Source organism: Mus caroli, unplaced genomic scaffold (genome assembly GCF_978045245.1).
Source record: "Mus caroli unplaced genomic scaffold, Mus_caroli_1 scaffold_20, whole genome shotgun sequence".
Taxonomy (NCBI): Eukaryota; Metazoa; Chordata; class Mammalia; order Rodentia; family Muridae; genus Mus; species Mus caroli.
In genome coordinates, this window is record NW_028227275.1 from 21,556,477 (window position 1) to 21,576,633 (window position 20,157).

The window sequence follows — 20,157 nt, forward strand, 5'->3', positions numbered from 1 at the left end:
AAGCTGGAGTAACCACTCTAATATCTAATAAAATCGACTTCCAACCCAAAGTCATCAAAAAAGAAAAGGATGGGCACTTCATACACATCAAAGATAAAATCCTCCAAGAGGAACTATCAATTCTGAATATCTATGCTCCAAATACAAGGGCAGCAACATACATTAAAGAAACTTTAATAAAGCTCAAAGCACACATTGTACCTCACACAATAGTAGTGGGAGACTTCAACACATAGCTTTCACCAATGGACAGATCATGGAAACAGAACTAAACAGGGACACAGTGATACTAACAGAAGTTATGAAAGAAATGAATATAACAGATATCTACAGAACATTTTATTCTAAAACAAAGGATATACCTTCTTCTCAACACCACACGGTACCTTCTCCAAAATTGACCACATAATTGATCACAAAAAAAGCCTCAACATATACAAAAATATTGAAATTGTCCCATGCATCCTATCAGATCACCATGGACTAAGGCTGATCTTCAACAACAAAATAAGTAACAGAAAGCCAACATTCACGTGGAAACAGAACAAAACTCTTCTCAATGATACCTTGGTCAAGGAAGGAATAAAGAAAGAAATTAATGACTTTTTGGAGATTAATGAAAATAAAGCCACAACATACCCAAACATATGGGACATAATGAAAGCATTTCTAAGAGGAAAACTCATAGCTTTAAGTGCCTCCAAATAGAAACTAGAGAGAGCACACATTAGCAGCTTGACAACACACCTAAAACCTCTAGAAAAAAAGGAAGCAAATTCACCCAAGAGGAGTAGATGGCAGGAAATAATCAAACTCAGGGGCGAAATCAACCAAGTGGAACCATGAACTATTCAAAAATCAACCAATCGAGGAGCTAGTTCTTTGAGAAAATCAACAAGATAGATAAACCCTTAGCCAGACTCACTAGAGGGCACAGGGACAGCATCCTAATTAACAAAATCAGAAATGAAAAGAGAAACATAACAACAGATCCTGAAGAAATACAAAGCACCATCAGATCCTTCTACAAAAGGCTAAACTCAACAAAACTGGAGAACTTGGATGAAATGGACAAGTTTCTAGACAGATACCAGGTACCAAAGTTAAATCAAGATCAGGTTAATGATCTAAACAATCCTATATCCCCTAAAGAAATAGAAGCAGTCATTAATAGTCTCCCAACCAAAAAAAGCCCAGGACCAGATGGGTTTAGTGCAGAGTTCTATCAGACCTTCAAAGAAGATGTAATCCCAGTTCTTCACATACTATTCCACAAAATAGAAACAGAAGGTACTCTACCCAACTCATTCTCTGAAGCCACAATTACTCTGATACCTAAACCACAAAAAGACCTAACAAAGATAGAGAACGTCGTACCAATTTCCCTTATCAATATCGATGCAAAAATCCTCAATAAAGTTCTCACTAACCGAACCCAAGTTCACATCAAAACAATCATCCATCCTGACCAAGTCGGTTTCATCCCAGGGATGCAGGGATGATTCAATATATGCAAATCCATCAATGTAATCCAGTATATAAACAAACTCAAAGATAAAAGGCACATGATCATCTTGTTAGATGCAGAGAAAGCATTTGACAAAATCCAACACCCATTTATGACAAAAGTGTTGGAAATATCAGGAATTCAAAGCCCATACCTAACAATGATAAAAGCAATCTACAGCAAACCAGTAGCCAACATCAAAGTAAATGGTGAGAAGCTTGAAGCAATCCCACTAAAATCAGAGACTAGACAAGGCTGTCCACTCTCTCCATACCTATTCAACATTGTACTTGAAGTCCTAGCCAGAACAATTAGACAACAAATGGATGTAAACGGGATACAAATTGGAAAGGAACAAGTCAAAACATCACTTTTTGCAGATGATATAATAGTATATATAAGTGGCACTAAAAATTCCACCAGAGAACAACTAATCCTGATAAACAGCTTCAGTGAAGTAGCTGGATATAAAATCAACTCAAACAGGTCAATGGCATTTCTGTACACAAAGGATAAACAGGTTGAGAAAGAAATTAGGGAAACAACACCCTTCTCAATAGTCACAAACAATATAAAATACCTTGGCGTGACTCTAATTAAGGAAGTAAAGATCTGTATGATAAGAACTTCAAGTCTCTGAAGAAAGAAATTAAAGAAGATCTCAGAAGATGGAAAGATCTCCCATGCTCATGGATTGGCAGCATCAATATAGTAAAAATGGCTATCTTGCGAAAAGCAATCAACAGATTCAATGCAATCCCTATCAAAATCCCAACTCAATTCTTCAACGAATTAGAAAGGGCAATTGGCAAATTCATCTGGTTAACATAAAACCGAGGATAGCAAAAACTCTTCTAAAGGATAAAAGAACCTCTGGTGAAATCACCATGCCTGACCTAAAGCTGTACTACAGAGCAATTGTGTTAAAAACTGCATGGTACTGGTATAGCAACAGACAAGTAGACCAATGGAACAGAATTGAAGACCCAGACATGAACCACACACGTATGATCACTTGATCTTTGACAAGGGATCTAAAACCATCCAGTGGAAAAAAGACAGCATTTTCAACAAATGGTGCTGGCACAACTGGTGGTTATCATGTAGAAGAATGTGAATTGATCCATTCCAGTCTCCTTGTAGTAAGGTCAAACCTAAGTGGATTAAGGAACTCCACATAAAACCAGAGACACTGAAACTTATAGAGGAGAAAGTAGGGAAAACCCTTGAAGATATGGGTACAGGGGAAAAATTCCTAAATAGAGCAGCAATGTCTTGTACTGTAAGATTGAGAATTGATACTTTGGACCTCATAAAGTTGTAAAGTTTTTGCAAGGCAAAAGACATGGCTAATAAGACAAAAAGACCACCAACAGAATGGGAAAGGATCTTTACCGATCCTAAATCAGATAGGGGACTAATATCCAATATATATATATATATAAAGAACTCAAGATGTTGGACTCCAGAAAATCAAATAACCCCATTAAAAAATGGGGCTCAGAGCTGAACAAAGAATTCTCACCTGAGGAATGCCGAATGGCAAAGAAGCACCTGAAAAAATATTAAACATCTTTAATCATCAGGGAAATGCAAATCAAAACAACCCTGAGATTCCACCTCAAACCAGTGAGAATGGATAAGATCAAAAATTCAGGTGACAGCAGATGCTGGAGAGGATGTAAAGAAAGAGGAACACTCCTCCATTGTTGGTGGGATTGCAAGCTTGTACAACCACTCCTGAAATCAGTCTGGCTGTTCCTCAGAAAATTGGACATAGCACTACCGGAGGATCCTGCAATACCACTTCTGGGCATATATCCAGAAGATGTTCCAACCGGTTAGAAGGACACATGCTCCACTATGTTCATAGCAGCCTTATTTATAATAGCCAGAAGTTGGAAAGAACCCAGATGCCCCTCAACAGAGTGATGGATACAGCAAATGTGGTACATTTACACAATGGAGTACTACTCAGCTATTAAAAAGAATGAATTTATGAAATTCCTAGGCAAATGGTTGGACCTGGAGGGCACCATCCTGAGTGAGGTAACCTAATCAGAAAGGAACTCACAGAATATGTGCTCACTGATAAGTGCATATTAGCCCAGAAACTTAGGATACCCAAGATATAAGAAACAATTTGCAAAACGCATGAAACTCAAGAAGAATGAAGACCAAAGTGTGGACACTTTGCCCCTTCTTAGAATTGGGAACAAAACACCCATGGAAGGAGTTACAGAGACAAAGTTCGGAGCTGAGACAAAAGGATGGACCATCTAGAGACTGCCATATCCTGGGATACATCCCATAATCAGCCTCCAAACGCTGACACCATTGCATACACTAGCAAGATTGTGCTGATGATACCCTGATCAGTCTCTAGTGAGACTACACTGGGGCCTAACAAACACATAAGTTGATGCTCACATTAAGCTATTGGACAGATCACAGGGCCCCCAAAGGAGGAGCTAGAGAAAATACCCAAGGAGCTAAAGGGATCTGCAACGCTATAGGTGGAACAACATTATGAACTAACCAGTACCCCGCAGTTCTTGACTCTAGCTGCATATGTATCAAAAGATGGCCTAGTCGACCATCACTGTAAAAAGAGGCCCATTGGACTTGCAAACTTTATATTCCCCAGCACAGGGGAACGCCAGGTTCAAAAAGTGGGAGTGGGTGTGTAGGGGAGTGGGGGGGAGGGTATGGGGGACTTTTGGGATAGCATTGGACATGCAAATGAGGAAAATATCTAATAAAAATATTAAAAATATAATTGTGATCTCATAAAATTGCAAAGGTCTTATAAGGTAGAAGACTCTGTCAATAAGATAAAAAGGCCACTGAAAGATTGGGAAAGGATCATTACCAATCTGAAATCTCAAAGGGACTAATATCCAATATATAAAAAGAACTCCAGAAGATGGACTCCAGATAATCAAATAACCCTATTTAAAATGGGGTACAGAGCTAAACAAAGAATTCTCAACTGTAGAATACTGAATGGCTGAGCAGCACTTGAAAAAATGTTCAACATCCTTAATCATCAGGGAAATGCAAATCAAAACAACCCTGAGATTCCACCTCACACCAGTCAGAATGGCTAAGATCAAAAATTCAGTCGATAGCAGATGCTGGCAAGAATGTAGAGAAAGAGAGTCACTCCTCCATTGTTGGTGGGATTGCAAGCTTGTACAACCACTCTGGAAATCAGTGTGGCAGTTCCTCAGAAAACTGGACATAGTACTTCCGGCAGATTCAGCAATACTTCTCCTGGGCATCTACCCAGAAGAAGTTCCAACTGGTAATAAGGACACATGCTCCACTATGTTCATAGCAGCCTTTTTTATAATATCCAGAAGTTGGAAAGGACCCAGATTTCCCTTGACAGAGGAATGGATACAGAAAATGTTGTACATTTACAAAATGGAGTACTACTCAACTATTAAAAAGAATGAATTTATGAAATTCCTAGGCAAATGGATGGACCTGGAGGGCATCATACTGAGTTAGGCAACCCAATCACTAAAGAAGTACATGATTTGTACTCACTGATAAGTTGATACTAGCCCAGAATCTTAGAATACCCAAGATACAAGATACAATTTGCTCAAGACATGAAACTCAAGAAGAACAAAACCAAAGTGTGGACACTTTGCTCTTCTTAGAATTGGGAACAAAACACCCATGGAATGAATTACAGAGACAAAGTTTGGAGCTGAGACTAATATTTGGACCATCTAGAGACTGCCATACCAGGGTATCCAACCCATAATCAGCTTCCCAATGCTGACACCATTGCATACACCATCAAGATTTTGCTGAAATGACACTGATATAGCTGTCTCTTGTGAGGCTATGCCAGGGACTGGCAAACACAGAAGTGGAAGCTCACAGTCAGCTATTGGATGGAACACATGGCCCCCAATGGAGGATCTAGGGAAAGTACCTAAGGAGCTAAAGGGGTCTGCAACCCAATAGGTGGAAAACCAATATGAACTAACCAGTACCCCCAGAGCTCGTGTCTCTAGCTGAATATGTATCTGAAGATGGACTAGTCGGCCATCATTGGGAAGAGAGGCCCTTGGTCTTGCAAACTTTATATGCCTCAGTATAGGAGAATGCCAGGGCCAAGAAATGGGATTGGGTTGGTAGGGGAGTGGGTGTAGGGTATGGGGGACTTTTGGGATAGCATTTGAAATGTAAATGAAGAAAATACCTAATTAAAAAAAGAATGAAGAAAAAAATAAACTTTCCTTGTGTAAATTTCAAAAACAAAACAAAACAATGAATTCATGAAATTCTTAGGCAAATGGATGCATCTGGAGGATATCATTCTGAATGAGGTAACCCAGTCACAAAAAACACACATGTTATGTACTCACTGATAAGCGGATATTGCACAGAAACTTAGGATATCCAAGATACAATTTGGAAAAACACATGAACCTGAAGAAGAAGAAAGACCAAAATCTGGATACTTCATTCCTTCTTCGAATGAGGAACAAAATACCCATGGAGGAGTTACAGAGACAAAGTTTGAAACTAACATGGAAGGAAAGACCAACCAGAGACTGCCCCACCGGGGATCCATCCCTTATACAACCACCAAACCCAGACTCTATTGCATATGCAAGAAAGTTTTTGCTAACAGGACCATGACATAGCTCTCTGTTGTGAGTCTATGCCAATGCCTAGGAAAGAGAAGTGGATGCTCAGTCTTCTATAGTCTTCTATTGGATAGAACACAGTGCCCCTAATGAATGAGCTAGAGAAAGTACCCAAGGATCTAAAGGGGTCTCCAACCCTATAGGACGAACAATGATATGAACTAATCAGTACCCCACAGAGCTATGTCTCTAGTTGCATATGTAGCAGAGGATGGCCTAGTCGGACATCAATGGGAGGAGAGGACCTTGGCATTGCAAAGATCATATGTCCCAATACAGGGGAATGGCAGCATCAGGAAGCAGGAGTGTGTGCGTTGGGGAGCAGGGTGGCGTGACAGTATAGGGGGCTCTGGGGATAGCATTTGAAATGTAAATGAAGAAGTTGTCTAATAAAAAAGGTCTGGTGAACAATTTTTTTGCAAATATACCAAACTTTCATGTTACAAATAACATTATTGTAAAATTTTATTTTTAAATAGAACCAGGTGTTTCACATTACTAAAACATGCCTTCCATCCTTTGCCAATATCCGCTGAAATGACAACAGAAGAATTATAAGACAGAATTTGTTTTTTTTAGACTAGCAAATAAAGACACAGAATTCTTCATAATACAATAATGATACGATAGTCATGGGGCATGGGCCAGATCCTGTAAGATATTAGGGATTATATGCTTGAAGAAATACTATAGCATAGCAAATACTTATTGTGCCTCTCCTGTGTCCCTAAGGGTCCCTCTTTGTTTCTAATAATTTAAAATAGAATACCAGGTTGGGAACCAGAAGCTGCTCTGCCCACTATTCCCTTCATTACTTTCCCCTTCTGGTGAGAGTTTCCAACACATAAATCTTAGAATTTCTTTTAAAATTAAAAGAAATCCACATGTAAAAGAACATTGAATGGTTGATACAGGATGAATAATGAAGAGGATGAAAGTAGAAAACTGGCAATATTGTATAGCCTCAGAGCTCTTTCTTTTCTCCCTTTCATGAGTATCAACAACTGAATCTACCACCCAGATTGTATTGTACTATAAACATCTCTGTGTTATGCAAATACATATTTTCCAAATATCCATCAGAAATAACAATATAAAGACCAGGATGTAAGGAATGGAATGAAAGAAAAAAGATTTTCAGGTTTATTCCCAATACGCATTAAAATAGTGCCACTACACTAGATTTCTCAAGAGGAGGTGTTGATTATCTAATGCGTAGAAAAGCAAAAATGTAAAGATAGATCTTCAGTTGTAAATTTTGCTCCCTTTTCTGCTTTCTTTATGAAACCCTGTAGGAGTTTTTCCATTCAATCGTCTAAAGTAACTTTCCACGAAGCAATTTACTGCAAATATCTTTATAGCCTATGAGCCAAGTCTACACTTTCACAGAGTATGCTGGGTACTAGAATTAGAAAGCCTCAGATTTGGTATTGACTTGGGAGATGCTTCAGGAATGAACAGAGCATGAAGGAACACATAGATGTACTGTGTCTTCTCATGTCTTCATTCAGTGCACATTTATTCTAGGAGCAGAAACATCCACTGAAATACTTGGAAATAAGTAAAAATCATGAAAGAGACAATTAAAAACTAAAGTGAACAGTATGCATTAATCAAAAAGTATATTAATAATTTGGACAAACTCTTATATTGGAGATAGGGAATCATACTTATATATCTCTTTCCACAATGTGTCTATATTACCAAGTATGGTAATCTACGAATGATGTGTGTGGGCATTCACGTGTATATGGTATGTGTGTGTGTGTGTTCATTATCTACTTGTATTTGTAAATAGGATATAGATATAACTGATATGTTCTTTTCTGCTACCAATATCTCAATAAATATTGTATAAGATTGAGTACATAAAACAGTTATTGTTTAAAATACAAATATATTTCTAAGTAGTTGTTGTTGATGAACCTGACCACTGATAGTTAAGATAGGGAGAATAAAATTACAAAAAGACCTTCAGATACATAATTTTACAATCAGTACTACATATATTCACCATTATAATAACTTATTTCTGATATCTTTTATTAATATCAATATCGACAAATTAATTGTACTCTGTTTTATTGTTATCAATATTTATTTTATCTCATATTATTTGATACAACTAGCATATAATAATGAATCATATTAGCAATGTTTTAGGATGATGGTATTAAACTATATTAGAATAATCCTATGTATCTAAGTTTATTTGTCAGCATAAAATGTATGTTCAAAATGTTTCTGGGTCACTTTCTTCATAGCTGAGGTAGCTGTGCATTTATGGGAGATACAGGCTACATTTTTCCCATTCCAATATTTGTCATTACTTGTATCCAGCTAAAGTCCAGGAAGAGATTGACAATGTGATTGGAAGACACCGCAGCCCCTGTATGCAGGACAGGAACCATATGCCTTACACAAATGCCATGGTGCATGAGGTCCAGCGATACATTGACCTTGGCCCAAATGGTGTGGTGCATGAAGTAACCTGTGACACTAAGTTCAGAAACTACTTCATTCCCAAGGTAAGCTCGTTTCTCCCTGTTACACTTCTGTGATCTTGATGTTCTCCATTTCAGTGTGATTCCAGTCCTCTCCATCACACTTACTTTCCATTTCTTATGCTGGTTCACAACTGAGAAAGAAGCTATAATGAGGCAGGGACATGGTAGTAGCAATCTGACATTTGCTTTGTCTTCCACAGATCAATTGAATAAAGATTAGTTGTTTATATTCTCATATATATTTTTCAATTTAAGTTGAATTCAACCAATACATTTTGGAATTTTTATTATTGAGAGGAAAATCTACAAATAACTAGAAGTAATTTATATGCTTAATTCTTCAACTTATGAAAAGGCCATATTACACTTTGACTTGTTTGGTTTATTTTAGTCATATTAATGTTCTTTCAATGATACAGCTTGTATCTAGCTTTTGAGATTTACTGAGCAATGAATATTCTTTTATTGTTATTTTTAAATATGGTGTATAGAAATGAATTATTATGTGATTTTTATTTTACCTACCCTCATATATTTTACTAGTTACTGATGCTTTCTTTGAAAATATATGCAGAATTCAAGGTGGCTTCTGGTTAACATTTTATCTATACTTTTCTTTTCATATATTTGTATTTCATTACCATTTAAGTTATTATTGATCCATTAAAATATTATTGATGAATTTCAGAAACCAGTAATTTGTACAGCTATTAATTTCTAATTTCATTAAAATAAAATTTTTATAGAAATAATTCAGGACATTTGGAATATGTGTACAATCAAAAAATAGAAAGGACTGCAGAAACTTAAAATGTAAATTATACTACTACTAATTTATGGATTCTCTAGAGAAATAATGAGTTTGATATAAATCTTATGAGGTAAAGAAGACTGAATGAATAGAAACAACTGATACATGGGCATATTCATGTCACTTATGGTTAATATAACTGTAACATTTCTCTGTTAATTTCCAAGACTTCAGATGATTTGGAAAATGATTTTATTAGATTAAGTTGTAGTCAAAGGATAAAAACAATTAGCACATAATAATGAATCATATTAGCTATGTTATAGGATGATGGTATAAATCTATATTAGAACAATTCTATGTATCTAAGTTTTTAGAAAAATAAGCACCTAGGTATATAATTACACTAAACCTGAAAAACAGCACCTAAATATATAATCATACCAAATCCATGTGCCTAGATGCCAGGATAAGAACAAAATCAATAGCCAAAGCATTATTTCACTATTAGACTAGAACTAGGCTACTGCAGAAAGCTTGGAATACTTTAGTGCAGTTAAAGCACAAGAAAAAGACCTCAGTATCAACATTATGAGGAATGCAGAAGATCTTAAAGAAGTGAGTGAATTCTTTAAAGAAATTGAGGAAAAGACAAACAAAAAGTTGGAGGAAATAAATAACCTGTGACAAAGGACAAGAAGAACACCTCCCAACAAAAATAAAAACAAGCAAATGAAAAAACAGCTGATGTAAATGGAAATATAAGCAATGAAGAAAACATGAGAGAAAATTCTGAAAATGGAAAATCTAGCTATGTAAACAGGAGTCAGAGACACAAGCATCACCAACAAGGAGGAAAGATTGAACTTCAGGTATTGGCAATATAATAGAAGAAATGTATACATCAATCAAATAAAAGGTTAAATATAAAAAAATCCTAAACAAAACATCAAGGAACTCTGCAGTAGTATGAAAAGGCTAAATTTAATTGACTAAAGAATACTAGGAATAGAAGAAGAAATGAGTGTAAAGAGCCCCCAAAATATTTTTGCCTAAATCACAGATGAAATTTTTCCTAAGTTAAATCAGAGATTCTTAGAAGAATACAAGAAAGGAGCAGACATGAAATATATTGTACCAGATATGAAAGTTCCCTCTCAATATGTGAATTGAAGTACTAAATATGCTGAACAGTGAAATAATATTAAGAGGTACAGAGGGAAATCAAGTAACATATAAATAATAGATTATAATTATACCTGATTTCTCAATGGGGCCTATAAAAGGGAGAAGAGACTGTGTGGATGTACGGCAGATCCTAAGAGATGAAAGAGGTCAGTCAAAATTTTTAGATTTAGGAAATCTTTCAGTCACCATAAAGAAAACAAGATATTCTATGATAAAGTTTTACTCAAACACTATGTACAAATCCAGTCTTACAGATGATACTAGAAAGAAAACTCCAGCCTAAGAAGGTTAACTATACCCATGAAAACAGAAAATATTTCACAGCAGCAAATCCAAACTACGGAAAGACCCCCACCACCCACTACACCCACACAGCATGAACACCACCACTCAAAACAATAAAATAACAAAACTTAAGAATCATCGGTCAGTGATATCACTCAATATTAATGGATTCAACCCTTCTCCCAAAGACTTGGACTAACAGAATGAATGGAAAAAAGGCTCTATCTTTCTTTAGGGACATAAAATAAACACACTGCATCATCAAAGACAGGCAATGCTTCAGAGTACATGTTTGTAAAAGTATTTTCCAAGTAAAGGGAACTAAGAAGCAATCTGATATAGAGTTTCTAATATCTAACAAATAGACTTCCAGTGGGAATGAATAAGGACACATAATATTCATTTAAGATCAAGATAATATTTTATTTCTTAACTATTATGCCCCAAATACAAGTGCATCTTTTTGTAAAAGAAAATTACTAAAGTTTGAATAACATATTGACACTCACACATTGATAATAGGAGACTTTAATATCCAACTTTTCTGAACTAATAGGCTATGTAGATGAAAACTAGATAAGAAATAGTGGAGATAAGAGATGTTATAAAATAAACAATCCTGAGAGATATCTGCAGAACATTTACCCCACTAATGAGTATGCATTCTTCTCAACACCCCATAGAAATTTCTCCATAATTGAGCACATACTGGTTCATACAGCAAGTGTCAAAAGGTACCAAATATTTAAAATCGACAAAGACCACTACAGATGAAAGCTTCATTTCAACAATATCACAAACATTAGAAAGCCTACAAATACATAAAAACTGAAGAACTCACTCCTGATTGAAATGTATGACTTCATAAATTGTTTTAGGTAGAGGGAAGGGAGGGCAGAGGAGAGGACCCTGTCAGGATGAATTGTATGAGAGAAGAATAAATACAAATAAAAAAATGGGAAAGGGTTTCTACTGGTTCCAATCCTACATGATTAATTCCTTTCCTTCAACAATCTCCCTTCTATTTGTGTATTTGCATGAGTCTTTATATACATAAACTCTGTGTGTGAGAGCAAGCTTTTCTATCCATGGCATGTAAGACCTTAATTATATTCATGAGAAAAAATAAGTAAAATTGTCTTTCTAGAAGAACTTGCTTGTTTACCAGCATGAATGACTTCCTGTTTGCTTCACATAGGAAACAAGTCTCCATTTGAAACCATGACCCATGTGACTTAAGAAAATCAAACTAGAGTGGTAGGTGATGAGACAAACCTGCAGGAAAATAGTAAAGACTCACCAGCATTAGCACCAAACACCCAATACTGACTTCAAATATCACTGAAGGCTCCCTACTCACACCACTCTAGACAATCCCAGACTCCTCCCTGTTCCTTCCATGATTAGTGTGTTGAAAAGAATCTACTATTCTTTGTACTTCCTCTATGGTGGAGAAGGTGAGCAATGTTTAGCACCCTGAGACATTTATACATTGCTTTCTTTGTTGTATGTTGTTTGCAGGGAACACAGGTAATAGCATCACTAACATCAGTGCTGCATGACAGTAAGGAGTTCCCCAACCCAGAGGTGTTTGACCCTGGCCACTTTCTAGATGACAATGGAAACTTTAAGAAAAGTGACTACTTCATGCCTTTCTCAGCAGGTAATAGAAAGTCATTTCCAAGGCTCCAGTGACATGAGGATCTGTGGGACTTATCCAGTGGCTCCCAATTGCTGGTAGACTTGCAATTTGTGCATGATCTGCAGCTTTAATCCCAGTGCCCATGCACTGTCCTTGGTAATGATGACACATTTTCTTGCCAGAATCAAATATTAAGGATTCACTGTGTTCATGCCTTCGTAGCAATCCTATTGCTTATACACTTTAAATTTTCTTTTATGTATATCTTGTGAATGCAAACGACATTACCCTATTGAATAAATGTTAGTTAGCCGTTGATTAATCACCATTGAGATAAAGACTAAACCATAATTTGAACGTTTGGCTTTGTTATGTCACTCTCCTCCAGGCTCAGCTATACATTAAATATTAAAAGAATTAAAAGTTGAAATGTAAAATAAAAACACCAGAAATTCTCCAACAGGCATAAAGTCCATATAGAAGTCAATGAGCAAAGAGGCTAATATAACTGGACTTGTGTTTAGATAGATATGCATATCACTGAACAAGTGTGCTGCTGGATAGAATTCTCCACAGGGTTTGCTCTCCAGTATCTCAAATTTAAAATGCAAAAGTGAATCAACATTGTAATTGAGACATTTCTACCTGACACAGAAAACATAAGTGATAGGAGAAAAAGAGAATAATATTCTTGGATCTCAATTTTATTGTTTTAGTTTCATATGTGTATACAAGTCCTTTGATCAAAACTACCCTGATATTTCAACATAAACATCACATGTACATAACATATTTTCAGCACAATTTTTTCCACCCTTGTACACCTTTTTAAAAGCTACTGTGTGAACTATGTCCTGTAATACATTTATTTGTTTAGTGACAACCTCTGGAGAATAAGTAACCCACCTATGGTTTAATTGATAAATAAAATTGGCTTTCCATCTCTTAGTAGCCTGCAGCTACCCATAACTCTGAGTTAGGATTGAGGCTTTGTGAGCACATTCCCAGTCACTGCTGGAACCTTGGCTGGTGTTTGGTATTCTTACAAAAGCAATAAAGGGCTTGATAGATGGCTCAGCACTTAAGAGAACATGTAGCTCTTGCCATATACCTGAGTTGAATGCCTAGCACCTATCTTGGGTGCTAAAAACCACTTGTATTTTTTCGTCCTGGAGACCTTGAGTAGCTTCTGAACTCCAAAACCAGCTAACTTTGATATTCATTCAACCACAGATGCAACTGCAATACACATTCATTTATATAAAAGTTGAAACACAGATAGACAATACTTTCTACTTCCAGATGTAAGAGATTTGTAGTCCCCATGAGACTGTGGAAAACCTGTGATTGTGGCAGAAGACTATGCTGTGATTGTGGACCTCACTGCTGCTCCACTAGTGAGGATACTTTTTAACAATATCACATCTCCTTACCTAAAGTGTTAACATGGCTTCATGTTCATTTGTCAAATGATTTTGAGAACAAATCATAACATGACTCCTTCTGCCTGTTTGATTTTGTGCCAATACCATCCTGACTTTATTACTATAGTACAATTTGAGTTCAGTGATAGTTTTATCCCCCCCACCCCCGTCCATTTTTCTATCATTCAGGATTGTTTCAGCTATCAAGGCTTCTTGTGTTTCTTTTATATAAAGCTGAAAAAATCTTTCTTTGTGATGGAATTTTAATCTGTAGATTGCTTTTGGTAGGATAACAATTTTTCGCTCTATTAATCCTGCTGATCTGTGAACATTGGGATCTTTCCATCTTCTAATTTTTTCTTTAATTCATTTCTTCAATATCTTAAATTTTTGTCTTTATGTCTTTCACTTACTTGTTCAGCTACCCTAAGATGTTTTTTCTTGTTAATATTGCAAACAATACTGTTGCTCTAACTTTTCTCTCAGTACAGTTGTCATTTGTATATAGAAAGCCTCTTGATTTTTGCATGTTAATCTTGAATACTGGTACTTTTCTTAATGTGATATCAGATGTTGAAGTTATCTAGTAGAGATTTTAGGAGTTTATGGATACAATCTTTTCATCTGCAATTAAGGGTATTTTGAAATATTCCTTTTCTACTTGTATTGCTTTGACCTCCTTCAATTGTCTCATTGATCCTGCATAGAATCAAATACTATATTAAATAAATATGAAGATACTGGACATTGTTTTCATGTTCCTGATTTTAGTAAAAATGTTTTAAGACTTTCTGTTTAGTTTGATTTGGCTTGTGGGTTTGACCTAAAATAACTTTTGTTATGTTGAGTAACGTTCCTTCTATTTCTAGTCTCTCCAGGACTTTTCTCATGAAGGAATGCTGTGTTTCAGTAAAAGCTTCTTCTAATGAGATGATCATGGTGATCATATCTTTTTGTATATTTATATTGTTGATTACATTGATTTATGTATGTCAAACCATCTCTTCATCTCTGGGATGAAACCTACTTGATAGTTTTTTGTCTTCTAGTATTTTTTTTAGCAAGTATGTGTATTGAGAATTGTCAAATCTATGATTATAAGACAATTTAGTTTGTAATTCTATTTCATATTTGGGTTTAGGTGGTTTAGGGGTGTGGATAATTGTGACCTCATATCAGAAATAGGCAAGTTCTTTTGTTTCTATTTTGAGGAATAATATTGAGATTACTGGCTTTAATTTTTATTGAAACTGGTAGAATTCTTTTCATATGTATTGGTCAGACTCTGGCAGAGCCTCTCAGGAGATAGGTATATCAGATTCATGTCAACATGCACTTTTGTCATCAGCAATACTGTCTGGGTTTGGTGTCTGCATATGGGATGAATTCCCAGGTAGTATAGTCTCTGCATGGCCTTTCTTTCTATCTCTGCTCCATTCTTTGTCCCTGAATTTCCTTTCGTCAGGAGCAATTCTGAGTTAAAAATTTTGAGATGGTAGGTGGTCCCATTCATTAAAAGAGGGTAGTACCTAATCTCTGGGTATGGTCTTTACAGGTTCTCTCTCCCATTTGTTGGGTATTTCAGCCAATGTCACCTCAGTTAGGTCCTGGGAATCTCTTGCTTTCCTGACATCTGGGTCTTTCTGGTAGCTAACCCCAGTTTCCCATCCCCCACTGGTATACACCTCTGTTCAATTTCCTTACCCTTTGAATACCTAGCCCAATTCCTCCTATACCTCATCCTGCCCCCTTTTCCCCTTTACTGACTCTCTTCCTCCCAAGTCCCTCCCTCTGTCTATCTCTCGTGATTATTTTGTTCCCTCTTCTAAGTAGGACTTAAGTATCCACATTTATGTTTTCCTTCTTGAGTTTGATATGGTCTGTGAGTTGTATGGTGTGTAATCTGAGCTTTATGTATAGTATCTCCTTATCATTGAGCACATACTGGGTGTGTTATTTTTTGACTGAGTTTCCTCACTCAGAATGATATTTTCTAGTTGCATCCATTTGCAAAAGAATTTCATGAAGTAAATATTTTTAATAGCTGAGTAGTACTTCATTGTGTAATGTTGTGTCCGGCCAGCAGATCACAGCCTGGGTTCTAGCCTGGAAAGGCATTTTGGAAACCTGGAAGAGAAGAGGGGCTAGGCGGCGAGAGAAGGGAATGAAGCTAAGACAACATTCTGATCAAAGCTCAATTTTACTATTTCCAGACACTCAGTTATAAAGGAAGGGGGAGGGAACCCGATTTCCCGCCAAGTAACTCAGGGTCCAGTAGCAGGACAAACACGTGTGTGCCTCCTCCAAGTAGCAAAGTGACAGGGTTCAGCAGTAGGCGTGGCAGGACGAATGAGCAGGTAGCTCCACCCTTGAGCAAGCAGGTTCAAGCAGGTGGGGGAAGGGAGACCACAGTGTAAAACTACCACACTATCTCTGTGCCCTCTGGTTAGTCTGGATAAGGGTTTATCTATCTTGTTTATTTTCTCAAAGAACCAGAGTTTTGTTGATATTTTCTATAGTTCTCTTCTTTTCTACTTTGCTGATTTCAGCCCTGAATTTGAATATTTCCTGCTGTCTGAATATGCTTGGGTGAATATGCTTCTTTTTGTTCTAGAGATTTCAGATGTGCTGTTAAGCTGCTAGTATTTGCTCTTTCCAGTTTCTTTACTGAGGTACTCAGAGCTATGATTTTTCCTCTTAGTATTGCTTTCATGGTGTCCCATAAGTTTGGGTATGTTGTCCCTTTATTTTCATTAAATTCTAAAATATCTTTAATTTCTTTATTTATTTCTTCCCTAAGTTATCATTGAGTAGAGAGTTGTTCAGCTTCCATATGCATATGGGTTTTCTGTTGTTTTTGTTATTGAAGACCACCCTTAGTCTATGGAGATCTAATAGAATGCATGGGATTACTTTAATCTTCTTGTATCTTGAGTCTTGTTTTGTAATGGATCATATGATCAATTTTGGAGAAGGTACCATGAATTACTGAGAAGAAGGTATATTCTTTTGTTTTAGGGTGAAATGTTCTACAGATATCTGTTAAATTGTTTTGGTTCAGAGCTTCTGTTAGTTTTATTGTGTCTCTCATTGGTTTCGGTTTCCATGATCTGTCCATTATTATTTTGCATGGTTCAATGTTTTGTTTAGAGCTTTAGTAACTTTTCTTTTACAAATGTAGATTTCCTTGCATTTGGGGCATTGACATTCAGAATTGAGTGTTCATCTTGATTGATTTTTCCTTTGAGGAGTATGAAGTACCCTTCCTCATCTTTTATGATAACTTCATTGCAAGTAGATTTTATATGATATTTGAATGGATACTCCAGCTTCTTTCTTGTGAACATATTCTTGAAAATTTTTTTTCTAGCCCTTTAATTTGAGGAGTGTCTGTCTTTGTCCCTGAGGTGTGTTTCCTGTGTGCATCAAAATGCTGGATCCTGTTTAAGTATATGTTCTGTAACTCTAAGTCTTTTTATTGGGGAATTGAGTACATTGATATTTAGAGTTATTAGGGACCAATGATTGCTGTTTCCTATTATTTTTGTTGTTAGATGTAGAATTATGTTTATGTGGCTATCTTCTTTTGGGTTTGTTGCAAGTAGATTAATTTTTTGTTTTTCTTGGGTGTAGTATACCTTTTTGTGTTAGTGTTTTTCAACAATTATTTATTATAGGTTTGGATTTGTAGAACAATAATGTTTAAATTTGTTTTTTTTTCATGAAATATCTTGCTTTCTTCATCTATGGTAATTGAGAGTTCTGCTGGGTATATTAGCCATGGCTTTTTTTTTTTTAATTCTCTTAGCATCTGCATGACATTTCCACAGGATCTTCTAGCTTTTTGTTTAGTATATTAGTTGTTTTTATTATTATGTAATGGGAGGAATTTCTATTCTGGTCCATTTTATATGGTGTTTTGCAGGCTTCCTTTATGTTCATAGGCATCTCTCTTTACATTAGGGAAGTTTCTTCTATAACTTTGTTGAAGATATTTACAGACCCTTTAATTTGGGAAACTTCATTCTCTTCTGTATCTATTATTTTTAGGTTTGGTCTTCTCATGATGTCCGGGATTTCCTGTATGTTTAGGGTTAGGAGCTTTGTGAATTTTGCATTTTCTTTGAGTGTTGTGTCAATGTTTTCTTTGGTATTTTCTACACCTTAGATTATCCTATCTCCTGTATTCTGATGGTGATGCTTGCATTTGTAACTCCTGATCTCTTTCCTAGGTTTCCTATCTCCAGGGTTGTCTCCTTTTTGGTTTCTTTATTGTTTCTATTTCCATTTTTAGATCATGGATTTTTTTTTCAATTCCTTTTCCTGTTTGCTTTTGTTTTCCTATATTTCATTAAGAGATTCATGAGTTTCCTCTTTAAGAGCTTCTATCTTTTTACCTGTGTACTCCTGTATTTCCTTAAGGGAGTTATTTATGTCCTTCTTAAAGTTCCCTATCATCATCATGAGATTTGATTTTAGATCAGAATCTTAGTGTTAAGGTGTGTTGGAGTATCCAGGGCTTACTGTGTTGGATGAACTGGGTTCTAAGGCTGCTAAGTAGTCTTGGTTTCTGTGCTTATTGCTTATGTTCTTGCACTTGCTTCTCACTATTTGGCCATCTCTAGTGTTAACAGGTCTTGCTGCAGACTGGAGCTTCCTTGTGTGAGCCTGTGATTTTGTGAGCTTAGGTGTGTCAACCCTCCTGTGGGCATGTTATCACTAGGTGGGATTAGGTATGGTGTGCTGTTTCACAGAGGCAGTTCCTGGGGACAGATAGAATCAGGATAATGTCCCTGGCTGTACCTCTGTTCCTGGCTTTGTTGGGCTCTGGGCAGGTGCCACTTGAACCAGGTATTGGGACAAAAGTGATGGTCTCACCTGTGAGGTTAGGTGTGTCAACACTCTTGGAGGACAAGTTATCACTGGTCAGGATTGAGTTGGGAAGAGCTATGGCTTTGGGTCAGCTTCCAGACATGGGTGGAAACCTGAAGCCACATTATATTTCTTAACATCATATGTTAGCAGGGAAAATATTTCTCATCATTGTGTCTTTGCTTAACTAGATATCCATTCAATCGTCAATACATCTAAACACTCATCCAATAACTCGTGCAATTTTATTCTCTTATGCTAGTTACAAACAGAACGCCGCTCAAACTCACTTATGTACAAGGCAGAGTTACCTTCTTCCAATCTTTATTTCCCATAGGAAAGCGGATTTGTGTGGGAGAGAGCCTTGCCCGCATGGAGCTGTTTCTATTCCTGACCACCATTTTACAGAATTTCAAACTGAAACCTCTGGTTGACCCAAAGGACATCGATGTGACACCCAAACGGTCTGGATTTTCTAAAATTCCTCCCAATTTCCAGATGTGCTTCATCCCTGTGGAATGAAGATGATAAAACAGAAGTGAAGATGAGGAACGCTTCTGCTATGCTGTTTTTCTCAATTACCCATGGAAGCCCTCATTTAACCCAGTCCCAGAAATGTCACTGTATATTCCTTCTTATCACAGCTTCTGTTCTCTAATTGCCCAAGGATAACAGTTCTCCATTATGTAGTTTCTGAAGTCAATGTAAATGATCATTAGCGAAAAAGTCATTGCAAATTAAATGGTTCAACTCTGATATCATGTTTCTAAACCTATTTTGGGAGTTCCTAAGGAACAAAACCAAAAATTGAGCTCTGACTTCCACATAAGCCTTACACCTTTACATACACACACACACACACACACACACACACACACACACACACACACAGAGAGAGAGAGAGAGAGAGACAGAGACAGAGAGAGACAGAGAGAGAGAGACAGAGACAGAGACAGAGACAGAGCACTTGGTGAGGATGATATGAGAAATCTCTTTAGATAGGTATCACCTGAAGTTACTGGAAGGACTGACATTTGAATCAAATAATCTGTGTCAAGGAGTAGCTTCACACTCTATAGAAACAAGGGTGGAATACACTGGCAGGGTAAAGCCACTACTGCTTTGTTTTTACCTAGATCAAAATCAAAACATTTTAAAGCTGTTTAATATGCAAAAGCATTTTATAGTTGTCTTTCATCTTAAACATTAGTAAATTCTTTGCTTTCATGTTTTTTATATTGTCTCTAAGCTTCTCTACTTTTTTCTAGCAAGAATAACAGTCATAGGAAGCATCATATTTTATTATTT

The 20,157-nt window shown here is 36.4% G+C and overlaps 1 protein-coding gene across 2 annotated transcripts in view; it reads left to right on the forward strand.

The window, feature by feature from the left end:
- LOC147000133 (cytochrome P450 2C40) overlaps positions 1–19,605 on the forward strand; it is a 54,644-nt gene extending 35,039 nt beyond the window's left edge. The window contains exons 7-9 of one of the 2 annotated variants that reach the window (XM_085833991.1): positions 8,521–8,708; positions 12,433–12,574; positions 19,187–19,605. In XM_085833991.1, the coding sequence (XP_085690117.1) occupies positions 8,521–8,708; positions 12,433–12,574; positions 19,187–19,371 (515 nt within the window). In that variant the 3' untranslated portion in view covers positions 19,372–19,605. The remainder of the gene's footprint in view (positions 1–8,520; positions 8,709–12,432; positions 12,575–19,186) is intronic. The other variant, XM_085833992.1, reaches the window with a different exon arrangement.
- Positions 19,606–20,157: the final 552 nt, after the last annotated feature.